The sequence below is a fragment of the Alosa sapidissima genome, chromosome 17 (assembly GCF_018492685.1).
Source record: "Alosa sapidissima isolate fAloSap1 chromosome 17, fAloSap1.pri, whole genome shotgun sequence".
Lineage (NCBI taxonomy): Eukaryota > Metazoa > Chordata > Actinopteri > Clupeiformes > Clupeidae > Alosa > Alosa sapidissima.
In genome coordinates, this window is record NC_055973.1 from 11,956,804 (window position 1) to 11,973,976 (window position 17,173).

The 17,173-nt window shown below is 45.7% G+C and overlaps 2 protein-coding genes across 5 annotated transcripts; one reads left to right on the forward strand and one right to left on the reverse strand.

The window, feature by feature from the left end:
- Window positions 1-687: 687 nt before the first annotated feature.
- On the forward strand, window positions 688-5,629 carry LOC121688323 (transmembrane protein 241). Of its 4 annotated transcripts, none has more exons than XR_006024554.1 (15): window positions 688-884; window positions 1,235-1,281; window positions 1,397-1,474; window positions 1,605-1,686; window positions 1,792-1,869; window positions 2,575-2,600; window positions 2,867-2,918; window positions 3,140-3,188; window positions 3,318-3,357; window positions 3,546-3,581; window positions 3,732-3,766; window positions 3,934-4,003; window positions 4,135-4,228; window positions 4,543-4,612; window positions 4,862-5,629. XR_006024554.1 is itself a non-coding variant. In XM_042067821.1 (15 exons), exons 3-15 carry the CDS (start codon window positions 1,448-1,450, stop codon window positions 4,914-4,916), a joined length of 726 nt encoding a protein of 241 aa, XP_041923755.1. In that variant the 5' UTR covers window positions 689-884; window positions 1,235-1,281; window positions 1,397-1,447; the 3' UTR covers window positions 4,917-5,629. The 4 variants fall into 4 exon arrangements, 3 of the variants coding, with proteins under 3 accessions (XP_041923755.1, XP_041923754.1, XP_041923756.1); XM_042067821.1 differs by having other exon boundaries at window positions 689-884; window positions 1,588-1,686; window positions 4,548-4,612; XM_042067820.1 differs by having other exon boundaries at window positions 689-884; window positions 4,548-4,612.
- Window positions 5,630-6,662: 1,033 nt separating this feature from the next.
- On the reverse strand, window positions 6,663-10,171 carry LOC121688922 (CDK5 and ABL1 enzyme substrate 1-like). Its single transcript, XM_042068834.1, has 10 exons — window positions 9,699-10,171; window positions 9,558-9,623; window positions 9,336-9,425; window positions 8,776-8,853; window positions 8,552-8,654; window positions 8,056-8,209; window positions 7,633-7,736; window positions 7,428-7,534; window positions 7,043-7,250; window positions 6,663-6,872 (listed from the first exon to the last, which is right to left on the reverse strand). The coding sequence occupies exons 1-10, from the start codon at window positions 10,169-10,171 to the stop codon at window positions 6,732-6,734; spliced, it is 1,524 nt and encodes a 507-aa protein (XP_041924768.1). The 3' UTR covers window positions 6,663-6,731.
- Between the last annotated feature and the right edge of the window lie 7,002 nt (window positions 10,172-17,173).

The window sequence follows — 17,173 nt, forward strand, 5'->3', positions numbered from 1 at the left end:
GACTGCTATTTATAGGGTAGCCTATTTATTGTGCTATTTAGAGATGTGCGAGTGTAGGCCTAGTTTGACACGACGGATGGTTTTGAATGTGTGAACATTCACAATGTATTTCATATTTACTCTGTATATCATTATGTGCTCCCTGCTGAAAAAAAAAATAACCTGACCAGCGTAAGGTGGTTTGCTGGTTGATCTTGTTAGCCAGCACCATGCACCCTATGATGGCTGACCAGCTAGACCAGCAAAACTCTTGCAGAAACATACCTCCAGCTGGTTTACCCAGTTTAAGATGGTAATTCAGCTGGTTTTACTTGTCGAACCACCTCAAGTTGGTCATTTTAGCCGGTGTTAGGCTACTGGTCTTACATTGCTGGTTTAGCTAGCAATGCCAGCTTATGTTGGTCATGTTGTTTTTTTTCAGCAGGGCTATGTCCTGTGATGTTTTCTGTATGGTGGTTGTGGCAGTCTATAGGCCCCTGTATTCGTTTTTCCATTGGGATACCTCATAAACTAACCTTGAACCGGATCCCTGAACACGAAGAAAGAACAATTTTAGGTCTATCAGATTTTGTTTAGTAGGGTAGGTCTACAAGTGTGTTACTAGCCTACTACACCTTTAAGAAAGTACCGTTTCCTCAAAAATGCAAACTCGCCCATTGGGTGAAAAAGCTGGCAACGTGTCATGCCCGTCATAGCAGAGGTTTTCTTACAATTCAAAAACGATCAGTTATCACGGGGGGGATTTGCATGGATGAGAGACTCTCCATCATGATTGATTATTTCATCATTAAAACGAATGTTTCGGGAAGGCGTGTAAACAGATGAATTTTGGTCTTGGTTCAGTATTCTGCTCGTTTTTTGTGGTGTCATATTTCATAAATAAGGTAACGTTAATGTAAACATTAACTGTCCATATATTTTGTTAGAAATAGGCCTAGCTACAGTAACACCTCCCTTGTCATCGTTAACATAATTTTAATACGTGATCTTTAATAAACTGTTACTAACGTAATGCTGTCTGCTTGTGTGCGATAACACCAGGATTTCCCGTTTTCGTATGCACACACAGATCCTGTATAAGGACTTCCGTGTTTCTTTTGCGTTACTCAGTTGTGTATTTAGATTAGCTCACTTTATCCAAAATTAACCATTTTGTGGCATTCGTTTCAGCCCTTATTAACATGCGCCGTTTTATCTGTAAATATGCTTAACGTTGGTGTTGTTTGTCTTACAGTATGTCTTGTCTGTCCTGAAATTCACATATCCAACCTTATTTCAGGGGTGAGTAATGTTTAATGTCTATGAATGTCATTCTGTATGTCGTCAACTTCTTCCCCATCAGAATATGAGAAGCCTATAAAACATAACAGCGCGCTCTCGTGTGTGGGGGCTGTAGGTGGCAGACCTTCATTGGAGCTCTTTTGCTCTTGGTGTCAGGAAAACTAGGATGGGTAGAAATCAGCAGTATTCCCAGGTAATCCATCTACACATCATCACATTTGCAATGTTAGAGCAGAGGAGAGGTTTGCATGAAGAAGGGACACTAGTGTATGATGATTCTTTGTCAGAAATAACATCAATCAGTAGGTTCTCTCTGTCAACAGGGCGGCAGCTTTGGCCTGGCTCCCTGGTTCAGCGTTGTTTGTGGGCAACATCTATGCTGGCTCCAGAGCCCTGTCTCGCCTGGTAACAACATTTCTTAGCATTTAATGGTACAGCAACATGTCCCCAATGATGTCTGTCTTCAATGTTAACTTCAACTTAATGCTGTGTTTTTAACCATCTGTACAGCCCATACCTTTCTTCTTCACACTCCACAATGCCTCTGAGGTCATCTCATTCTTGATTCTGAAAGTGACTCAGAGAGAGGTATGTAAAGCCGTGCATGCATGATACATGGGGCACCTTTTTGAAGAATTTTGCTGGACAACCACATCACCAGTTCCATTCATTATGATTAGATGATCATGGCGATTTTCCTACTCATGATTTCTCCCGAAAATAAATTATTGCCCAATATTAGTGGAAACATGCCAGAACCACAATACTTAGGAACATTGCCCAGCAACATTGCTCAAAAAGTTGCCCCATGTGTCATCAGCTTAAACGTAGGAAGAAACATGCAGCAAACTGTCTGCCTGCCATTTGAAGCTGTTGAGCTGCCTGCACTGGTTTAGCAACAAAAAGTCTTGTGAAAGATTTCCCACACTTGTTTTTGTAATGCATGCACGCTGCTTTTGCTGTCCAAAACTGATTTGGCATTATTACAATCACACGCAGTGCTCCTCAGAGCTTGAGGAGCCAAGCGACTATCAGTAGAACACAGTGCTTTTATATAATCTTATCTTCACGCCAACAACACGGGCATAGATAAGACAGTGTGTCACAAGTGAAGCACTCCCTAGCAGGATGTTTGACACAATTATGCACCCTAGATTATGGGTGTCTCAGAAACAGAGTCTAACAGCAAGTGATTTTTTTTTTTACCTTTTCCTGATAATCAGAATTTTATGAAAATATTGATCATGTTGTTACATTCTTCTCATCCGTCTCTGTTCTTTATTGTTTTTATAGCGGATGTCTTGGATGAAAATATTCAGGTACGGCAACTTGAAATGACCAATGTGCTTAAGTATATATACTCTTTTGATCCTGTGAGAGAAAAGGGGTGCTTGGGTTAGTTGTGCCTGTTTTCAGTGTAGTGATCTGACCCCTGAGTCAGTAAACTAACTGTATAGGACCTAAAACAATGAAATTGAGATTTTTTAAATTGTTTTCCCCCCTTGGTTGTCTGTTTCACAATATTCCTGTTGGGTGGGACTGGGACAAAACCTGTCACTAAGTTGAGCTGTTTGCATTTCATCAGTGTGAATATGTTGCTTGCATCTGCAATCAATCTTCCCATCCACGATCCGCAGGTCAGTGTTAATACACACATCCACAAACCTTTGGACAGCAGCCACATTGTAGCATGTGTTGTTAACCTGTGCTTTTTGTGGCAGTATTCTGTGTATCCACAAGGTGGGGATGTATGACCTCCCATAGTCTGTTTGCACTTTACCATACATATGCATGGAAACTGTTGATAAAGGTAATTACTTGGGCATTTCTAGGTAAATGTATTATTTCTCATTCTCAGTTTGATCCTGGTGGATATGTTTGGGCTTTAATTCACATTTTCTGTGTTGGTAAGTCTTTTTCATTTTACAGTGAATTACTATACTGTATTTGTGTCAAATGTGGCTGCCTAATTTTAGTTTGCTTATGTTTGAGTAAATAAGTAAACACATCTTAACACTTTTTTTATCTTGTCCCAGGAGCTTACAGAGTGTTCCAGAAGAAGACCAGCCACCTAAGGTAGCTGTTTAATTTAGAGTGAAGTGAGTTAAGTGAATGTCACGTTTTAAGTAGAGGATAAGGAACTTTTCTTTCAGCTCTCTACTGGAATTTTGCTCCTCTTGTCATGAAATGCTCATTCTCAAGTCTCAGTCAAATTGTTTGAATGTCCAATGAGAAGCATTTTTGAATTTGTATTTACATTTCAGTGACCTGGAACAACAGTATATCAACTATGTGTTTAGGTAAGTGATCTTAGTTTTAGATGTTATTTGTAATATCTTGGAAACTGTAGTCTGTCCCCCAGTATTGATGATGTGCATTTTCTACTTATTTTTTATTTTTATGTTACTGCCAATTGATCCGGTTTTATATTTGCAATTGATGTCCCCCAGTGTTCTGCTGTTGACCTTTGCTGCACATCCTACAGGTAATTTACTAATAGTCTCACAGAGTACTATTCTCTGATGTGTACTAATATAAAAGCAAGAACAGTTGTTTGTGAAGTTTTATAGACCGCTTGGTAAAGTTACATTTAGTATTTGTCATATTATTTTGACTTAAAACACCCATCAATGCATTTTGATGGACTTCCAGGTGACCTTTTTGGTGCCCTGGACTTCCCTTTCCTTATGTCCTATCAGTTCCACAGTGGGTGCTGTGCCAGGTGAGTCAGCATCAGGATTTGTGTTGTAGGTCCTCAGTTGTTTTATATGATTGCAATTCCTTACATGACACGATAAAAAATAATCTAAGCAGTAGTGTAAAGTCTAATCTATATTTAATAACCCCCTATAGTGCCTTGCTTGGCTTCTTCCTTCTGCTGGCTACAGTTAAACTGAGGAGTGCCTTACCTCTGGAGCACTGTGGAGCTTGGGTCTTCTTGGCCAAGGTACTCTGTCCTTTACACAACAGCATACCATAGGGACATCTTGCTATATATTCTACAGTAAAAGAGACCTAATGGTAGGGGCGAGAAAAGGTAAAAATCGAGTAGAAGCCTGCAAAGAAACAATTGAAGCATTTAGCAGACAGTAGTACATGCTTAGCATTTCCTTTGAGACTGCTTTTAAATTGATAGTATTATCTCTGCAAAATAGCATCTCTTATGAAAGATGCTGCCCTGACCAGACAGAGAGAGATCATATCTCTCATAGATTTGCTCGCTGTTAACATTTTCCATTTTGTTCTCAACCTCCTCGGAAGCATAGGTGCTGACAACAGGACTGTCACCCCTTGTGTTCCAAATAGAGGTTAATCCTGAAACTCTCTGCTGGTAAGCGTACAACTCCTTTTTCAAAACATAGATCTCCCGCTGTTTGTCAAGCAGCTACTATTCTGTGTAGGATGTGGGAAGAAGTGAGAGCAAGCCAGTAACTAAACAAAGACAAAAAAATGAAACTAATAGTTAATATAAGAGAAAAAACACAATAAAAAAACATAAAAAAATAAATTAAATAGTTAATTTAAGAAAGAAAAACCCATATAAAAGGCCTCATCCCCATATGCCATTGCCTTCCCCAAGCATCCTCTGCAGCCTTGGTGGAGAGGCCCTGTTGGTGTACTCTGAAAAGGCCTGACTTTCCTCAAGAGATTTCTGAAGTGCATCACCTAAACACGAAACAAGAATCACCTGAACACCTGCTGCTGAAAAGAAGATCCTAGCGCTAAGCACATCTTTCTCCAATCAGATCAGTGAGGAGTTTCAGGCTGCTTCTCTTGAGACATTTTATTTATTTTTAAGGGAAGACATTACAGAAGAATTCATATGGAAATTCTGCTCTACAACATATTTATATCATTTTCAGTTGTACAGTCTGGTCCAATTACATGTGCTCGACATGTTCATTGAGGTTCAGACCTTTTCAGAATTCATCTAGTCAAGAATGACAGGTGTTAAATGACTATAGATGTTGGTTGTTTATATTTGTTTCACTTTAGTCTCTCTGTTTACTTATTTCTTCTTATTATTTACTTTGATATTGTCATAGCCTTATGTGTAGCCCCACACTTATCTGTAGCTCTTTCTCTCTGTATATGAAAATATGCACATATAGACAGAGTTAGTGCACCAAAGATGAGTTATTACACGATCAAACACAACCATCTATCATGGTAAATATATATATATGAACGTTCTCTGAATTTACTGAAACATATCCATTTCATTATATGTGCCTTGTTATTTATGAATTTGGAAAAATATTTGAGAAATGTTTACTCTTTTGGAGAATTGGATCTCTTTACTTCTTATGGAAAGTAAATAAAATGGCATTTCAAGCATTGTAATTAATTGGTGTAAGCCTATGCATTTGAGTATCAATAGCTTAGAGGTAGAAATGTTAAAAAAAAACACTTGTTTTTTTAGATTTAAAATGCTTGGAGTAGCTTTAGTTCATGTCATTAATAGACTGATCGGTACTATTGTAACAATGGAAAAGTACAAGTACAATAGAGCACATCATGAAGCAAAGTTTGTGAGCAAATGTGTAGTGTCTTACTGAATTGAGCACTTCTGAGTTGTCTCCCTGTGAAAAGTATAGCAAAGGAGCAGTAGGTCAGGACCTCATGCTGGACTTTTACACACTGATGTGCTCTTTAGTGAAACTTACAAATGACATGGACATTTTTGTAATAGAAATATAAATGGCTTAAATTATTTAGTTTAGACTGAAAGCTTCCACTCATGACTGGGAGTTGTTAATTTGTTTGTTTGTTCATTTGGAGGATTTAATGGGCAAGACAGAGAGATTTGGAAACCAATAATATTTCAATTCAATGAATAATAAAGAAGTTTAAGGATTTACTTTTTAAATCTGAAACTGTCATGTCATACAAGTTATTTTGAAAGTGTCTCATTGTGTGAAAGACAGATTAAAGGTGCCATGTGTATAAATTGAGGTAAAAATATCCCAAAAAATGAGCTACACGCATCAAAAGAATGAGAAGAAATAAGGGTGATGATGTCATTAAAAAAATGACAAGGTATAGTGCTGCAGAGATATCAACCTGAATTAGCATGCTAAATTACTAGCCACAGCCCGGCAGGTGTCATAATACCAGTTTCGGCCATGGGAGGCGGTATGCGGGCAACATAACCGTCAGCCAAACTGCAATATACGTGCCTCGGTTGTTACTCTAGGGTAGACCAACTCACTTTCTGGAGGTATAATGCCCCCATCTTTTATGAAATGTGGAGTATGAATTGATTTTTTGGCGGACATTACACATGGCACCTTTAAGGTCTAGAATAAGGTGGTTTACTAACAAATATCTTCACTGTCCCATACAGAGTTAGGTAGTCAGTAGTTTAAAATTCTTGATGGTTTATGATGATATTTACTCTAGTGTCCACCAGTCCTATGTAGAAAATGGTGGTGAGGTTTCCTGTTGTGTCAGGCGGTCTGTAGAAGACGCCTGTAGTGTGGCAGCAGCTCGTGGTCAGACAGGTAAAGGTTAAACTCCAGCGCCACCAGCACAGGAAACTCAAATGCCAGCAACTCCCTCCTGTTCAGCCTCAAACGCTCCTCTAGCCTCTTAAGGACACATAAAAACACACACAAAACATTTCCATGACATTCCATCTATGAATAGGTCAAAAGTGTTTGCAATACATAGGCCTATAATACTTCACAATGTAAGAGAAGACTCAAGTTGCAATGTACGAGAAACACTGCACATCTCACACTGTCACATGGGTACTCACATCAATCAGCTGTTTGACCTCGAACCTCTTGAGATCACTGCCGATCTTGGCGGCCAGGAGGATGCAGGCACCTGCACATAGCTTTCGGTTCTCCTTGTCCAGCTTGCCTCTGAGAGCCAGCTTTTCAAAGTACACAAATGCCATGGCCACTATAGGCTCCTCATAGCCACAGTCCTCTTGAGCCAACTTGCGGATTTCTTTCTTCAGACTGTGAATGTCACAAAGGTAGACAAGAAAAGAATACTGGATACTTTTCTTCGCTTCAACATCACTTAACTCATTTCACCCAAACTGATTCACAAGTGTGGATTGATGTGAAATTAGCAGTTGTTAATATTATAACAGTGTAACGAACCAAAAAAAAGCACTACACTCGAGAAAGCACCTCCGAATTTTGCTGAGGGTCAATTGAATGTGTGGAAACTTCTCTCTGAAAGTGTCATTCATGTCCCTCTTCAGATCACTGGGCTTGGTATATTCAATGACAGTAGTCTGAGGGATGGAGGGTGGAATGGGAGACAGATTGTCATTGTTTGCTGACTGTACTTCGTTCTCTGTTTTTAGTCATGCTTAACTATAGAACAATGTACCATGTAAGAAGGGAAGACAAGCACACGTTTGTGTTTGCCACATGGCCAGTGGGGATCATCCAAGAGGTTGGGGTCATAGTATGTACGGTCTCTTCTATCAGCTCCTGCTAAGGAAACATCACACCATAAATAAAAGCCTCTGGGTCCAAGTCATTTGCATTGTCATGCATTGTGTGTAATTGAATCCAGCTGGTACACTGACATTTTGAAATAGGCTACCTCTCTGGGCTCCTGGGGTGAACCTCCCTTTGACAAATAGTCTGAAACAAACATGCTAAAATATATCCAGTGCCATAACATGGCAAAATGTGGTCAAAACACTAAAAAAGAGTAATTAGCAAAATTCCTGGAGTCCAGGATATTACTCTTTCACATTGTTTTGTAAGTCTCTGACTATATGATTCAGAGAGATTCAGTGCTGACCTGTATGCTCCTTACAATTGGTGCTGATGCTCCACATGGGGCGGAAGCCGCACGGAGCAGCAGGGTAGACAGGGTCTGAGGAGCTCTGCTGCCCCATGTCAGAGTCTCTGCTCAGTGCATGGGTGGGGTACAACAGCTGGGTGTATGAAACAGTCTGGAGGGATACATCAAACACAAGCATGCAACATTCAGAGTCTTCTGATTATGGCATTCAATTAAAGAGCGTTTGTCTGAAAGCAAACTAACTTGATATGAGATAAGAGATGGGTTACCTTAACTACACCGTACTGACATGTATGCATTAAATTACATATTGAATTGCAGCTTGTCAGCAGTCAATCGGCCATTTTTAAAATCACAGCTTTACATTTTTAGTAGCCTGGTACTGCACACTGAATCTTGTTGTACATGTACAATGTCAATAAAGGTAGTTTTTAAATACCACAGTGACAAAGGTATTTGTGTTTGTATTCATATTCCAGGTTTTACGACTGACCTTGCCTTTAGCACCAAGCTCGACACCTTCCAGTCCGACAACCATCTCTTTTGTGGCGATAGCTCCAGATGGGTGCTGGTGTCTTCTCTCCAGTGCCACATCGCTGCATAGCATGACAGACATCATGCGTTACCTGCATACTGTATCTGATATCTCTAAACCTTTGTAAATCTCATTGGCATTAAGTATTATGAGAGGCCTTCTGTACAGCAAAAGAAACATACCCATCATGGCTGTATTCTCGGTAAGGTATAAGAGAAAACACACAGAAAAGAGCTCGTCTGATACTAATCAGAATTATCCTGTGATGAAAAAACATCAGTTACAACCTAAAATGTCATTATTATTGTACTTCAATGTATAGAAGGTATGCATACACTGTACATTACATTACAAAGCTTTGTGTCATCTCAACTCCTAAGTATCCCATTGTTTAGCTTAGTCTTTTGCTGTGTTTTATTTGTTTGTGTGTGTGTGTGTGTGTGTTTGTTTTATAGAGACATGTTGTCCCTTAAAACTCCTCATTGGTGTCCACAAATACTGAGGTGTAATTTCTGTCGGGACTTTTGCAACCTGTTTAGATCTTGTAACATCTCAAAATGAGGTTTGAGGTGTCTTGTTCTTGTAATAAATCTGGGATTGTCCTCGTCTCTTTGTTAGTAGTCAACCATTTGCAGCAAATGCTTAGGCCTAGATATTTGGCCCACTATATTTTCCCACGATAGCATTTATTAGATGCAAAGACAGTGCCAGTGGTGTGTGTGTGTGTATGTGTACAAAGTACCTGCCATTACTTGTATCATGCTGTCGCATGTTTTTTATAAAGTGGACCCTTTTAGAGCTTTTCTGTTGACGAGAGCTTGATGATGAGCATCTGAACAGAAAACATAACGGTTTTAATGAGCTGTTTATCTTGACCTGGGGTTTTATAGCATGAGCAAAATTATACCATGAAGTGTTCTAGTGAGGAAATAAAAAATGTTGTAAAATGAAGCACCTGAATTACCTGCGGAGGGGAGCATTTTCCTCGATGGCCTGCAGGGTCTCGAACCGCTGCAATGTGTGTCTGCGTCTGTGACAGATGACAGATGATATTGGTGTCATTCAGACTGCAACCACTCTGATCATGTGTCTATCTGAAAGTTACCTTGTCCTCTGCAACTCCAGGGAAGAGCTGCCCTGGCTGTCTGAAAAGCTGTGTGTTTGCTTTTTGAGGGATCCGGAGTGACCTCTCTGGGCTCCTGGGGTGAACCTCCCTTTGACAGCACCAGAGAGGAGATGAAAAGGAGGAGGATGGCTGCTGATGTCAGATGCAGCCTCTGCAACAGTCCGTGAGTTTGTGGTCACCTGACCTACAGGTGCATCATCACTCTGAATCAGGTCTCTTGCTCCACTGTGCACAATCGCCGTTGTGATCCCACTGTGATGCTGGCGTGTTGACGTGGCGACCTCACTCCTCATCTCTGCACCCAACAGAACCTCCCCGTCGGCACGCTGTGGTGGTAGACCGTCCAGAGAGATGTTCCTCAGGAAGTGCAGAGCGGCCTCTCTGATGACCGGGTCCATGTCCAGACGAGTCTCTTTTGCCAACAGCACTGATAGAGGGTATCTGTGCAGCATGGCACCTGGGGTGCACAGCTGTAAGTGGCAGGTCTTGAGCTGCTCAAGTGGGCTTGACACACAGCTGACAAGACAGGGCTGCTTTAGCAGTCTGTTACAGCAAGAGGACCGTCAATCAGAGCATCAGATTGTCTAATACTGTGTCAATACGTAATTAATAAGTCCAGAAGAACCCTGCATTAGATGGTACACAATGGACCCTGATTTGAATGAGTTGCAAAGTGCAAAGTCTTGCAAAGTGCAAAGTGTCAAGTCTAACTGAAACTAATTTAATAATAGGCAAAATAACTGTACCGATTTCAGACCATGGATAAGACCTCAACCACAAACACTGATGAATCAGCTCTATGCTCCCACCACATGATAGGTACACTAGGGGTGCATCATCTGCCTTGACATATGCAAATTAATTTGTCCCTATGCTTATTATGTTCCAATGAGCAAAAAAACATTCCTGGTAAATTTTGAAGTAAATTGGATAATATTTAGGTGGCCCACCATTAACCTTTATGAATGGTCGAAATTGTTGCCAAATTCAGGAAATCGCCTGGCAATATGGGGGACTATGAGGGTATATTTCACATTATTTCACTATTATCAATTTGTGAGCCAGTAGTTATTTGAATAATAACTGTATTAAGGGCATAAAGCACACAGCTCACTGGATAAACATTGGGTTTCTTTATGTTGTCATACATATTTTGGTGATTTTTCTCAGAAAACCTGTCACGGTTCAGACAGACGACCAGAGGACCACAATTGCGTCACACCAGAAAGTTTATTAAACTTCAGGGAAAAGGGAAGTAGGGAGTGAGTGAAGGCTCCAGGGGTTATTCCAGGGGAATAACAGGGATACAGGGGTTCCGTCCAATGTGCTGTGACTGTGTCGCCCCCAGTGGCACCGATGCGTCCTATGACGCCGGTGGTGGGTGGTCCGGAAGTCCTGGGGGGGGAACACAGACACAACAGGGCGGATGAAACGAGGCAGAAGTACAGTTCAAGGGAGATCCAATTTCGTAGTAGCAAGGCAGAAGGCTGGTCAGAGTTACCGGGATCGAAGAGTAGTCAGGAGACGTTACGGCAGAAAGCAGGTCTGGTTTTCTGGGGCAGAAGAGAATCCAAGATTCAGGCAGGTCCGGGGTCACAAAACAAGCGTGAGCCAGAAGCGCGAGCAAACAGGTTCCGGGTGTGAGCTTTGCAGACGATCTGACAAAGGAGAGCTGAAAGACAGGGCTTTAAATACTGGGAGAGGTTAGTGGGTAATGCAGCGCAGCTGGCAGAGTAATTAGAGCAGAGCAGAGCAGGGACAGGTGGAGCTAGTTAGGCTGAGTAGAGAGAGAGTGGTGAGCAGAGTGGAAGATAATGGAAACCACTTAAGGTGGTAACCCGGTGGAGTGAGAGGGCTCATGACAGAACCCCCCCCCCAAGGGACGGCCCCAGAAGTCCCAAGAGCAACACCACGCCGGGCGGGAGGAGGGGAGCCGGAGGAGGGCTAGAACTCCTCCGAACGGTCCGAGTGAACGTCCTCATCCTCGGAGGAATCCTCATCCCCATCGTGGTCGGGAGATGGGACAGGTCCCGAGACAGGGTCAGGCACAGGACGGGAAGCTGGGCGGGCAGGACGGTTAGGGACCCCTCTGGGGCGGCCCCTACGGATTGCAGGTTGATCAGGATGCCGTTGGTGGAAGGCGGTGATGAGAGTCCGATCCACAATCCGACTAGCCGGCACCCAGGTCCTTTCCTCAGGTCCATAGCCCTCCCAGTCAATGAGGTACTGGAGACCCCTACCCCTCCGTCTGGACCGAAGCAGGCGGCGGACAGTGTAAACTAGACCACCATCGACGAGCCGTGGAGGAGGAGGAGAAGGCGCAGCAGGGACCAGCGGACTCTCATGAATGGGCTTAATCTTAGACACATGGAAAGTGGGGTGCACCCTCATGGAATTAGGCAGTTGGAGCCGGACAGCAGTTGGGCTAATCACTCTTATGATAGGGAATGGGCCAAGGAACCGAGGTGCCAGCTTTTGCGACTCCACCCTGAGTGGCAGGTTCCTCGATGACAACCACACCCTTTGACCAACATGGTAGGTGGGAGCAGGAATTCTCCGACGGTTGGCCCCGGTAGTGTAGCTGGCAACGGATCTGAGGAGTGTGGCTCGGGCTTGTGACCAGGTGCGGCGACATCGACGGGCAAAAGCAAGAGCAGATGGGCAAGTAACCTCCCCTTCCTGGCTGGCAAATAGAGGAGGCTGGTATCCATAAACACATTGGAAGGGGGACATACCGATGGCAGAGCAGGTCAGAGAATTGTGTGCGTACTCCACCCATGTCAATTGCTGCGACCAGGAGTGGGGGTTGCGTGAGGTCATGCATCGCAGTGCCTTCTCGAGCTCCTGATTTGCCCGCTCTGACTGCCCATTGGATTGGGGATGGAATCCGGAAGTCAGACTGACTGTGGCTCCCAGCAGGTGACAGAACTCCTTCCAAAAGGCGGAGGAGAATTGTGGGCCACGGTCAGAAACTACATCCTTTGGCAGTCCGTGGATCCGGAAGACGTGTTCCAGGACCACCTGGGCGGTCTCCTTGGCGGTTGGGAGCTTGGGGAGGGGAACGAAGTGTGCCATCTTGCTGAATCGGTCAACTATGGTGAGAATGACAGTCATGCCACTTGAAGGGGGCAGCCCCGTGACAAAGTCAAGGGCGATGTGAGACCAGGGACGTCTGGGCACAGGCAGGGGCTGCAGCAATCCGGCTGGGGGCTGGCAGGACGACTTGTGTTGGTTGCAGATGGGGCAGGCTTGGACGAATTCCCGTACATCCCTTCTCAGAGAGGGCCACCAGAACCTCTGGGCAAGCAGGTTGTAAGTGCGGGTGGAGCCAGGGTGACAAGCTAGGCGGGAGTCATGTCCCCACTGAATGACCTGGGACCTCAGGTTTTCGGGGACAAAAAGGCGGTCAGCTGGGCAAGCGCTGGGACCTGGCTGGTTACGGAGAGCTTCCAGCACCTGTTCCTCAACAGCCCAGGTCAGAGCTGCTACGATGCAGGGACTTGGCAGAATCGACACAGGATCCTTGGAGGGGGTGTCATCCTTCTGGAATTGACGGGAGAGGGCGTCTGGCTTGGTGTTGCGTGATCCAGGCCGGTATGACAGAGTGAAATTAAACCTGGTGAAGAACAGGGCCCAGCGGGACTGCCTGGAGTTCAACCGTTTGGCCGTGCGGATGTACTCCAAGTTCTTATGATCGGTCCAAACGAGAAATGGAATGGTGGACCCCTCCAGCCAGTGACGCCACTCCTCCAAGGCAAGCTTCACAGCCAGCAGCTCTCGGTTCCCTATGTCGTAATTGCACTCAGAGGGGGACAACCGACGTGAGAAAAAGGCACAGGGATGGAGCTTCCTATCCTCCGCAGCCCACTGAGAAATCACAGCACCAACTCCCACATCCGAGGCGTCCACCTCCACAATGAATTGCCGGTCCACATCAGGCATCTGGAGGATGGGAGCGGAGGTGAACCTTACCTTGAGGGTACTGAAGGCTTTGTTGGCTGCTGGGGTCCAGGTGAAGGGTTGCTTGGTGCTGGTTAGAGCAGTGAGAGGGGCAGCAATGGTACTGTAGTTCCGGATAAACTTTCTATAGAAGTTAGCAAACCCCAGAAACTGTTGCAGCTTCTTTCTGTTCTCCGGAACTGGCCATGAAGTGACTGCTGATATTTTGGCAGGATCCATTTGGATACTTCCCTCTGCCACTATGTACCCCAGGAAGGCCACTGTCTTGACGTGAAACTCACATTTCTCTGCCTTGGCGTAGAGGGAATTCTCCAGGAGACGATGAAGGACTTGCTGGACATGGCGGGTGTGTTCAGACAGGTTTCTGGAGTAGATTAAGATGTCATCCAGGTAAACGAAGACAAACTTGTTTAACATGTCCCGCAGCACATCATTCACTAGAGCCTGGAACACAGCAGGAGCATTGGTGAGGCCAAAAGGCATAACCAGATACTCGTAGTGGCCTGTTGGTGTATTGAATGCGGTTTTCCATTCATCTCCCTCCCGGATCCGCACTAGGTGGTAAGCGTTTCTGAGATCCAACTTGGTAAAAACAGTGGCTCCCTGGAGCAACTCAAAGGCAGAGGTGAGCAGAGGCAGAGGGTAACGGTTTTTCACTGTGATGTCGTTGAGTCCCCTGTAGTCGATGCAGGGGCGAAGAGATCCGTCCTTCTTCCCCACAAAGAAGAAGCCAGCACCAGCAGGAGATGAAGATGGACGGATTAATCCTGCGGACAGAGAGTCGTTGATGTAGTCCTCCATGGACTTTCTTTCAGGAGCAGACAACGAATAAAGACGGCCCTTTGGAGGGGCTGTTCCAGGGAGGAGGTCGATGGCACAGTCGTACGGTCGGTGAGGGGGCAGAGATGTGGCTCTTGCTTTGTTAAACACTTCTCTGAGACCATGGTAGCATTCTGGGACATTGGAGAGGTCAGGAGCGGAGTTAGTGGGTATTGGCCGAGGGGGTAGTGCGGCAGCAAGCAGGCAGGTTCGGTGGCAGTCCTCTCCCCACTCCCTGATCACCCCGGTCACCCAGTCGAGCTGAGGGTTGTGCCGGCGGAGCCATGGGTAACCCAGGATGAGGGGTTGGCCTGGAGAGGGGAGCAGGTGAAACTGGATCGTTTCTTGATGGTTTCCGGACAGACCCATCGAGACCGGGGCCGTGACATGAGTGACCGATCCGAGTAAGTGTCCGTCCAGTGCCCGGGCAGGAATAGGAGGTGTCAAACGGTGGTTCTCCAGTCCCAGTTGGCGTGCCAGCTTGATGTCCATTATGTTGGCTTCGGCGCCAGAATCCACCAGAGCAGCCAGGGTGTGAGTTGAGTCAGAGAGGCGGAGGTGAACTTGCAGCAGGGGTTTGCGGTCGGAGGACTGGATGGTCATTGAGCTCAACCGGACTCCCCCTATGCCTGGTGAGCTTCGGCTTTTTAAAGGGCAGGTTACCACACGATGTCCATCACCTCCACAATAGAGGCAGAGGTTTGAGGTGAAGCGGCGCTGGCGCTCTGCAGGAGTGAGAGAGGCTCGCCCAATCTCCATGGGCTCAGACTGGTCAAGCTGACTTGGGTGAGTGGCAGTAGATGACAGGAGCCCAGTCGGATCTCCCCGAATGCCGGTAGTTGGTGGACCTTGGCGCCCCCTCTCACGACTACGGGTCTGTATCCTTCTGTCGATCCGGACAGTCAGTGCGATGGCTTCATCGAGAGTGGAAGGCAGTTCATGGGAGACCAACTCGTCCTTGATATAGTCGGCCAAGCTATGGAAGAACGCGTCCACCAACGATGGTGTGTTCCAAGAACTTCGTCTTGCCAGGGTTCGGAAGTCGATGGAATGGTCTGCGACTGTACGTCTGCCTTGCCGAATACTGAACAGTTCACGAGACGCCTCTGCGGTTGGTGAATCCAGGTCAAACACCTTCAGCATCTCCTCAGCAAACAGGTCGAAGGTTGCACATGCGGGGGTTTGACGTTCGAACTCCGCTGTTCCCCAGAGTCGAGCTCGGCCCGTCAGGTGAGTGATGGCATACCCAACTTTAGCCCCTTCCGTGGCGAAGGTCCTTGGCTGCAAGGAGAACTGAAGTCGGCAGCTAGTCAGGAATGGCCGGACCTGGGTTGAATCACCGTTGAACCGCTCGGGGTTTCCAATCTTGGGTTCCGGAGCAGCGGCTGCAATGACCGGGGCAGGTAACTCGGGGGCAGGGCTGGTGGGCAGACTGCCTGGAACTGGGCCGGTGGGCGGAGTGGCTGGGGTAAGGTTGGTGAGGAGTTGGATGATCATGGAGAGTTGTTGCTGCTGCTGGAACTGCTGCTGGTGCTGGAACTGCTGATGCTGTTGGTGGCCGACCTGAAGCAGGGAGGCGATGTCGCCGCTCATGCGGGCTAGCCCTCTCTCAGTGTGTTCCAGGCGTTGCATGGCGGTGGGTTGCTCAGGTTCGTCGGTTTCCATGTCGGGGGAAGTGTGCGCTGAGTCCATGATGGTCAGATCGTACTGTCACGGTTCAGACAGACGACCAGAGGACCACAATTGCGTCACACCAGAAAGTTTATTAAACTTCAGGGAAAAGGGAAGTAGGGAGTGAGTGAAGGCTCCAGGGGTTATTCCAGGGGAATAACAGGGATACAGGGGTTCCGTCCAATGTGCTGTGACTGTGTCGCCCCCAGTGGCACCGATGCGTCCTATGACGCCGGTGGTGGGTGGTCCGGAAGTCCTGGGGGGGGAACACAGACACAACAGGGCGGATGAAACGAGGCAGAAGTACAGTTCAAGGGAGATCCAATTTCGTAGTAGCAAGGCAGAAGGCTGGTCAGAGTTACCGGGATCGAAGAGTAGTCAGGAGACGTTACGGCAGAAAGCAGGTCTGGTTTTCTGGGGCAGAAGAGAATCCAAGATTCAGGCAGGTCCGGGGTCACAAAACAAGCGTGAGCCAGAAGCGCGAGCAAACAGGTTCCGGGTGTGAGCTTTGCAGACGATCTGACAAAGGAGAGCTGAAAGACAGGGCTTTAAATACTGGGAGAGGTTAGTGGGTAATGCAGCGCAGCTGGCAGAGTAATTAGAGCAGAGCAGAGCAGGGACAGGTGGAGCTAGTTAGGCTGAGTAGAGAGAGAGTGGTGAGCAGAGTGGAAGATAATGGAAACCACTTAAGGTGGTAACCCGGTGGAGTGAGAGGGCTCATGACAAAACCTTTTTTTTTTCTATTTTGAATAATATGTTATTTGATGAATGTGTATTGTAACACTTGCCATTAATTTTTTATTTTAACTGTTGTTGCTATGGTGTTATAAAAATTCCAAATCATGATGTAGGCTACATGCGTGGGAATCTTTTATTTAGTGAGTAGTATTTGTATCACACAGGACTACATGAACTTTTTTTCGTCTTGGATATTTGGTTTGGGCAGTGGCCTTGTTCAGGATGACTCGATTTTCACTGGATCCTGTCTTCCAAACTGTCGTCAA